Consider the following 8,077-nt stretch of genomic DNA (forward strand, 5'->3'; position numbering starts at 1 on the left):
AGCAAGACGACACCTCGTTGTGGATTTGTCCAAGATGAGTTGGAGATGAAAGCAGGGGTGTTTGAGGAGCTCTGATTGGTCGGGGGGAGGGATTTGGGGTGGGGCTAGCCACCTCTTGAGGCTTTAAAAGCTCATCGGAGAGGGGCGGGTTGCTGTCATTCGCTCTCTGATCCTCGGAGGGGAGGCAGCTTTCTGGAAGCTCCTGGTGACAGAGCGGGTGTTCGCTGTCCTGACTGGCTGGGAGAGCCAAACTGTCTCCGGCAGCAATATGGGGCCTACCCTGGCAGTCCCCACCCCGTACGGCTGCATCGGCTGTAAGCTGCCACAGCCAGACTACCCACCGGCTCTAATCATCTTTATGTTCTGCGCAATGGTTATCACCATCGTCGTAGACCTGATCGGCAACTCCATGGTCATCTTAGCTGTGACGAAGAATAAGAAGCTTCGAAATTCTGGTAAGCCACCCTTACTTCTTCCTACCTAGCGTGCAGCTACTTGCAAACACTAGGTCATTGGTTCAGGCGCCTAAAATAGGGACCGTTCGGACAGTGCCCTCACATTGAACGTCCCTACCCTCAAATTCCCTGAGAAACTGGGTGGTGATGTTCTGCCGGGGCCCCATAAATTGAGACATTCTGAAGGCTGAGGGAGCTCGGGGAAATAAGCTTTTGGCGTCCAAGTGCAAAGCCCGGGTCCCGCGGTGCGCGGCAGACCGCTCAGCCCTGCCCCGTCGGAGACGTGATGCAGAGGGAGCCGGCACCCCAGCAGAGAGTGCGGCCACCGTCTGGGGACAGCACGCCGAGCCACAGGCCACCGAGGTGGTGGCGCGGAGACAGCGCGAGCCGAATTGCTGCGGAGAGAGCCGCAAGGTTGCGACCCGCTCCGGGAAAGTTAAGTTTGCGGCGGCCGCGGCGGCTGTGGCGGCGCTTACAGGAGCGCAGCGCAGCGGCGGCGCCCTGGGCCGGCCGAGCCGCAGCTGCCGCGGCTCTGGGGCTCCAGGGCGGCACCCAGGCGGATCCCGGGCAGCGGAGCGCAGACCCTCGCGTCTGAGTGTGGAGCAGGGTGGTCTGAGTCCGCCGGGGCCGAGCTCCGTCCGCCCGTCCCAGGGCGCAGGGCGGAGAGAGCAGAGCGGAGGTCTGGGCGCAGCTGGCGGTGACAGCGACGGCAGCGGCAGCGGAGATCGCGAAGTCCGTAAGCGAGGTGCTGGGGGGTCTCAGGGAGGGCTGGCGGAGAGGTCCCGGAGCTGGGCATCTCGGGTGGGGGGCGTAGAAGGGAGAACAGGGCGAGGATGGCGGGAGGGCCGCGGGAGAGCTCGGAGGGGGTGGCCAGAGGCGCAGGGAGACTGCGAAGCGCCGGGAGCCGGGATGGGGTTTGGCGGCGAGCCGGGAGCCGGTGCCTAGGAGAGGGGCCGGCTGCGAGCTAGGCTACGGGCAGCGCGGGAGGCTGCATGGCGCGGCCACCGTTGCGGGGGGCGGGGGGGGGGCGGACTCCGCCAAGCGGTGAGCCCCCTTTTGCAGGTTGGGCGGGGGAGGGCGGAGGACGGGAGGGGAGGGGCAAAGGGGCTCGGACGCCTCGCGCGGGTCCCAGGAGGGAGGGGGCGGCGCCCGGGGGTCTCTGCTGCCGGGATCTCCGCCTGTGGGGGGGCCAGGCGGCTGAACCGGGAGAGAGGGCGGGATGAGAGAGTCGCATACCCATAGGACCCGGCGGGCGGGGCGCGAGGAAGAGGAAGCAGCCCGTTTTTGGAGGATTACTTTGAGGGGATGAGTTTCAAAACGCACTGACGGACACACAGTCATTAAAAGTTTTCTTTTATGCTCTGGTGCGTGTGTCTGATTTCACTTTGGTCCGCTGGAGACGCGAGGCTGCACGCTTGGACCTCACCCTCGCCCCAGTAGTGCGGTCCCAAGGAACCAGAGAGCCCCCAGGGACCACCTGCGAAGCCCATTTTTTTTCTTACTTTTCTTCTGCCCTTTCTTTTTCCTTCTTTCTTTCTTTCTTTCTTTCTTTCTTTCTATAATTCAAATAAAGGTTCTTATTGTGTTTTTGTTTTTAAGGCTTTTTCCTCTGCCTTTTCCACTTTCCCCAATTCATTTCTTTAAGGGAAAACCCTAGAAAGAACCTCTAGGTGGAAAGCGCTGAGGCCGGCGTTCAGCGCTGGCAGGAGGGCAGAAGGAAACGTTCCTTTGCCCTTTTAAAAAGTGCTCATTTTCTCCTAGTCCAAGATGAAGTGCAGTATTTTGCCAAACCAATGCTAATTAGCATTGAGGTGTTTCAGAGAGAGAGGGGGGGGGGAGGGAGACAGCTCAGCGTCTGCAGTTGGCTTCTTCGTCCTTTTTTTTGGACAGGTTTTACAAAAACGTTCCTATCGCTGCCGTACAAAACAGGACTGGGGGCCGACTCCCCTCTTCACTTGCCTGCTTAGCTGCAAAACTCTAGTGAAATTCAGGGCAGGGGCGGGAACTCTTTACACAGGGCGTTGAATAAGCGGGTTCGCGGCTCTGCGCTGGATCCCAAGGAAGCAGGCACTTCGGCTAATCCTTGCCAGGATTTTCCTGATTGTTTTTCTCCCTACTCACAGTTTTTGGTCTCACACTAAATTTTACAGGGTCTCCCTCCCTCCCCTCAGTTTTCACTCTTAGGCTACCTTGGAAATGGTAAGTATTTACCGGGCTTAGTCATTATTGTCTGATCTCGTTTTCTTAAGGAGATGACGGCCTTTAATGCCGTTTCTCAGACTGTTCTCTTAGACAGGTTTGCGTTTTAAAAACAACGCTAGGCTAGAAAAAGCAGAGGGCTCACTCATTTTTTCGGCGGGGGGGGGGGGGGGCGGGGGTGGTGGTGAGGCTTCCTGACACTCCTCCAGCCTCTTCCCTTCCCCCCACACCTCCAGCCTACTTCCTGCCCACAGCTTCTACCTGGCCTCTACGCCCTTCTCCCTTCCCTCCCTATCCCCATTTAAGGAAAAAGTTTGCATTCTGTTTTTGTCTAAAAAGGTGGCAGCATGTCCGTGTGTATGAAAGGTTCCACAAAGGGCTTCTGTGCTTACTGCTTTCTGACATAAGTTCGTGTTTTTTTTTTTCTCCCTGAAGCAGAGATGATATTGTTTGAAAGGAAAAAGGCGCTCAAAGGACAGGTCTCCCAAACTTGGTTGTACATCACAATAATCTGGGGCATGCTTGCAAATAAACACAAAAACACACGAGTGTTTTTTAAAAAGAATTCTAGAATTCTAAATTGTCACCTCTTCAGCCAGCCTTTCCCTCCAGTTTAAACTTATACACTTCCATACTTAACCATTTATTTTCCCCTGCTTTCCCCCCTCTTCCTTCCCCCTCATATGTTTTTCAGGCAACATCTTCGTCGTTAGCCTCTCCGTGGCCGATATGCTGGTGGCCATCTACCCCTATCCTCTGATGCTGCATGCCATGGCCATTGGGGGCTGGGATCTGAGCCAGTTCCAGTGTCAGATGGTTGGATTCATCACAGGGCTGAGTGTGGTCGGCTCTATCTTCAACATCATGGCAATTGCCATCAACCGTTACTGCTACATCTGCCACAGCCTCCAATACGAGCGGATCTTCAGTGTGCGCAATACCTGCATTTACCTGGTCATCACCTGGGTCATGACCGTCCTGGCAGTCCTGCCCAACATGTACATTGGCACCATCGAGTATGATCCTCGCACTTACACCTGCATCTTCAACTATCTCAACAACCCTGTCTTTGCTGTGACCATCGTCTGCATCCACTTTGTCCTCCCTCTGCTCATAGTGGGTTTCTGCTACGTGAGGATCTGGACCAAAGTGCTAGCAGCCCGTGACCCGGCTGGGCAGAATCCCGATAACCAGCTTGCTGAGGTTCGCAATTTTCTAACCATGTTTGTGATCTTCCTCCTCTTTGCAGTGTGCTGGTGTCCTATCAACGTGCTCACTGTCTTGGTGGCTGTCAGTCCAAAGGAAATGGCAGGCAAGATCCCCAACTGGCTTTATCTTGCAGCCTACTTCATAGCCTACTTCAATAGCTGCCTCAACGCTGTGATCTACGGGCTCCTCAATGAGAATTTCCGAAGAGAATACTGGACCATTTTCCATGCTATGCGGCACCCTATCCTGTTCCTCTCTGGCCTCATCACTGATGTTCGTGAGACTCGGGAAGCTCGGGCACGGGCACGGGCCAGGGCCCGGGCTCGTGACCAAGCCCATGAACAAGATCGTGCCCATGCCTGTCCTGCTGTGGAGGAAATGCCAATGAATGTCCGGAATGTTCCACTACCTGGTGATGCTGCAGCTGGCCAACCTGAGCCTGCCTCTGGCCACACCAAACCAGCTTCTGGCCATTCCCGGGCTGCCTCTGCCTACCGCAAATCTGCCTCTGGCCACCATAAGTCTGTCTTTAGCCACTCCAAGCCTGCTTCTGGCCACTCCAAATCTGCGTCTGGTCACCCCAAGTCTGCCACTGTATATCCTAAGCCTGCCTCTGTCCATTTCAAGGCTGACTCTGTCCATTTCAAACCTGCCTCTGTCCATTTCAAGGCTGACTCTGTCCATTTCAAGCCTGCCTCCAATCACCCTAAGCCTGTCACTGGCCACCACATTCCTGCTGGCAGCCACTCCAAGTCTGCCTTCAGCGCTGCCACCAACTACCCTAAAACCACGACTGGCTACATCAAGCCTGCCACCACCCACCCTGAGCCCACTGTTGCTGATAATCCTGAGCCTGCTGCCACCAGCCACCCTGAGCCAGCAATTGCTGGCCACCCGGGGCCTGCCGCTGCCAGCCACCCTGAGCTCACTGTGTCCTGTCACCCTGAGACCACTGCCGCCGGCCACTTTGAGTGTGATGTCACTGATCTCCTTGAGCCTGTCTACAGCCCTGACAGTGGGTCCCCTGAGCCTGCTGCCAGCCCACTGGAACTTGCCACTGCCTCCCACGGTCCTGACCCCACTGTGATCACCACTACCACCAGTGATTATCATAAGATTGTGATCATTGATGTTGAAGCTGATTCTGATGAAATGGCTGTGTGAATAATGCTCTTAAGGGTGGCCAGGAAGCAGTCCACTTTCAAGTTTGTTTAGAATATGTAATTCAAAGTGAGATAACTTACTGCACCTACACACAGACACACATAGACATGCACTCACAGACATGGTGTAAGCTACATCCACCTTGTAGGCATACTCCTTCTTTACAGAACATACTTTGAAAAAGTGTGTGTGTGTGCGCGCGCGCGCGCATGTGTGCGCTTGCTATTTTAGAGACAAAATCTCCCCCAAGTTTCACATCTGTTCTTCTGAGCCTCCTTTTCGTTCTATAGTTGACCTTGAGCCAACAGTGATCCTTAAAATTTTAGAGTTGATTTTTTTCTCACCCTCCTATCCCCTTTTCTCCCCTCTCTTCATTTCCTCCTCTCAGTTCCTGCTTTATTCTCTCATTCCCCCGCCAGTGGGGGGGGGGGGGGGAGGGGAGGAGTGCTTCTGTAAGTAAATGTGACCACAAAGCTTTATGTTTTTAAGTGTGTAACTCTATATTGTACTTTTTAAAATGGCAGTCAGAAAGGCAGTTTCGATAAAGTGTAAGTACTTGAAACAGTTTCTTTTCTGAGTTTTAGCAACAAGGTATGACCCATATCTGAACAAAACAATTTGATAAGCTCTTAATAAAATAAATTTTTATGCCTATGAGTTCAAATGGCAAAAGGAAAGATGTGGCCAAACCAAATTATTTCTATTTTATGAAAACTCAAACATTGGTGCTGATTTTTATAGTCACCTTGTTTGCAGTCACTTAACCTTTTTAAACCTTCCAGAATTTTCTTTCATTTAGTTCCAGAGAAACAAATCCATTCATAAACTAGTTACTTCTTCTGAAATCCAAATTTATGGTTGCTAGGACCAATTACAGTCATGTATTTAATATTCTAATTGACAACTACTCTTTACCTCAGATTTTTTTTAGACTGCCTGATGTATTTGCATAATGCCTTTACATTTTTCTTTTTCATCCAGAAGGGAACTCAAGGTAATAGCTGGTCGCCAGACCCTTTGTCTCCTGCCTTGTCCCTCAGCCTCTCAGCCTTTGGCTGACGTTCTGTGATCCACAACGTTAAGTTGTACACGTCTTGTATTAGCACACCTGATAGCCCAGGGAATGATTTTTCTCTAGAATTCAAGAAAAAGTTGTTTAATAAACATTTCTACTATTGATTCAAACTGACACAGAAAGCAAAGATTACTGTATAAAAGCTTGTAAAGATAAGGGGAAATGTATTATACTGCCTTAATTTGATTCTGTATTTGTGGTAGCAATTAAATAAAAGTGTTTTTGTGGCTTTGCTGTGTGATTTGTGGGTAAATTCACTTCTTCCTCCCTTCTTGTGAGGAGGGTTAAGAGGTGGGTGGAAAAACACTGACCTTGGGGAATCAGAAGACTTGGGCGTAGGTTCCATCCTTTCTATGAGCTTGCTATAGAAAGCTCAGTTTCTTGACTCAGCAAACTGGCAGGCTTGGGGTGGGGTGGGGTGGGGGTAGAGAAGGGCTCCCTGGGTTTGGCGTGTGGTGATGATGGATGACCTGACCTGTCTACTCTTAGACTTCTGGACCTTGCCTGTCATGGCTTCTGAAAACAGATCTCTTTTTTTACCCCCATGGAAGGCATGAAGTGCGACCCCAGTAATGTCACAACTGTTAGAGGCTGCTGGGACCAAGTAACAGAGCTCATGAGCCAGTTGGGGGGAGGCACAGAAGTGGAAGGCAGGAAAGCAGATGTTTTCCTTTCCAGCTGGAAGATAGGTGGCAAGACCCCAGCCACTGGGCAAGGCTCCCTGACCTCGGGAACACAGTCCCAAGGGAATACCTAATGACAAAGAAATGCCCAAAATAAAGTGCTCTGTAAAAATAAAAATGGATTCAAAATGATATACAGTGGGATATCAGTTTTGTTAAGAAAATATGTACACTTAAACATGCACATATACATAGACACAGAGATACACACATGTAGTTACTCTGTCCAGGTTCAGACTGTGAGTATAAACTGAGGTAATCTTGACTTTTCACACCCAATTTACAGTGGTTTGAGCCCTACCAGAATGACTGCTGGACTTTAGGCTGATTCCCTGTGCAAAATTTCTGCCAAATATTCCAGAACACACAAAAAGGATATTTCCTCATGTACTCACAAACTGGTCTACAGCCAGTACCCCCTGCCATGTTTTCCATTGTCTCCCTCTCTGCCACCACCCAAGGAGCTTTGCTTTGGTGAGATACAGTAGTGTTCAGACCAAGGGTGCTGGGTGCCAATGCTTTGAACTACTATGCTCCTGGGGCTCAAGGCATGTGGGCTTCTGAGAGAAGATGGCAGGGGAGACAACAAATATCCATACTTTTACCAACTTTGTTCCACACTCTGCTCTCAAGTGCCTGAAGCAACACTGCTTGTGCCCATAGTCTCACAAAGTGTCACTTTAGCCATTCTGATCCCCTGCCTGCCTCCCTCACAACCCTCCCCCCGCCCCAAGCTGCAGTTCAAGCACATAGCCAAGAGACATTTCTCTCAGCCCCTCCTTCCTTTGTACTGTTCCTCTCCACTCCCCAAAGTCAAGAAGCCTCATAAACACATCTCTGATTTATTGCACCCACTATGCGTGACCAAGACAGGACCCTGAATCTCTGTGGTCAGTTTTAAGGTGCTTTGTAGCTCTCCCCAGGACAATGCTGGGTTTCTAATTTTACACCAGTGAGATCAGAAGGGCCAGTTTTGCTAATTTCCCCAAAGAGAGAATCTGCTTCCAAGTGAGCATAAGTCTCCATAGTCAAGGGATTAAAAAACGCAAGCAACTTTTAAGTGACAGTTTCCCCAGCTTCTACTCTTTTTTCCCCCCTTTTAAATGGAAATATAATGTATATGCTGTAAAGTGACAGCTTGACAAATTTTTATGTCTGTATACATCCATATAACTACCACTCTGAGCAAGGTGTAGATACTCTTTTGGAAGGCTCCCTTTTACCTTCTTCTAGTCAATACTTCATCCAAAAGCGATCACTATCCTGATCTCTCTTTCCATGTATTAATTTTG

The 8,077-nt window shown here is 51.0% G+C and overlaps 1 protein-coding gene across 1 annotated transcript; it reads left to right on the plus strand.

Moving 5' to 3' along the window:
* Positions 1–268: 268 nt before the first annotated feature.
* GPR50 (G protein-coupled receptor 50) lies at positions 269–5,027 on the plus strand. Its single transcript, XM_047845037.1, has 2 exons — positions 269–455; positions 3,349–5,027. Exons 1-2 carry the CDS (start codon positions 269–271, stop codon positions 5,025–5,027), a joined length of 1,866 nt encoding a protein of 621 aa, XP_047700993.1.
* Positions 5,028–8,077: the final 3,050 nt, after the last annotated feature.

The sequence above is a fragment of the Prionailurus viverrinus genome, chromosome X (genome assembly GCF_022837055.1).
Source record: "Prionailurus viverrinus isolate Anna chromosome X, UM_Priviv_1.0, whole genome shotgun sequence".
NCBI classification, from domain to species: Eukaryota; Metazoa; Chordata; class Mammalia; order Carnivora; family Felidae; genus Prionailurus; species Prionailurus viverrinus.

Bases quoted from the DNA above. Each gene is read 5' to 3' on its own strand.
- GPR50 (XM_047845037.1), top strand. From the start codon at position 269: ATGGGGCCTACCCTGGCAGTCCCCACCCCGTACGGCTGCATCGGCTGT. The intron at 456-3,348 runs GTAAGCCACCCT...TATGTTTTTCAG, and splicing joins TAAGAAGCTTCGAAATTCTG to GCAACATCTTCGTCGTTAGC.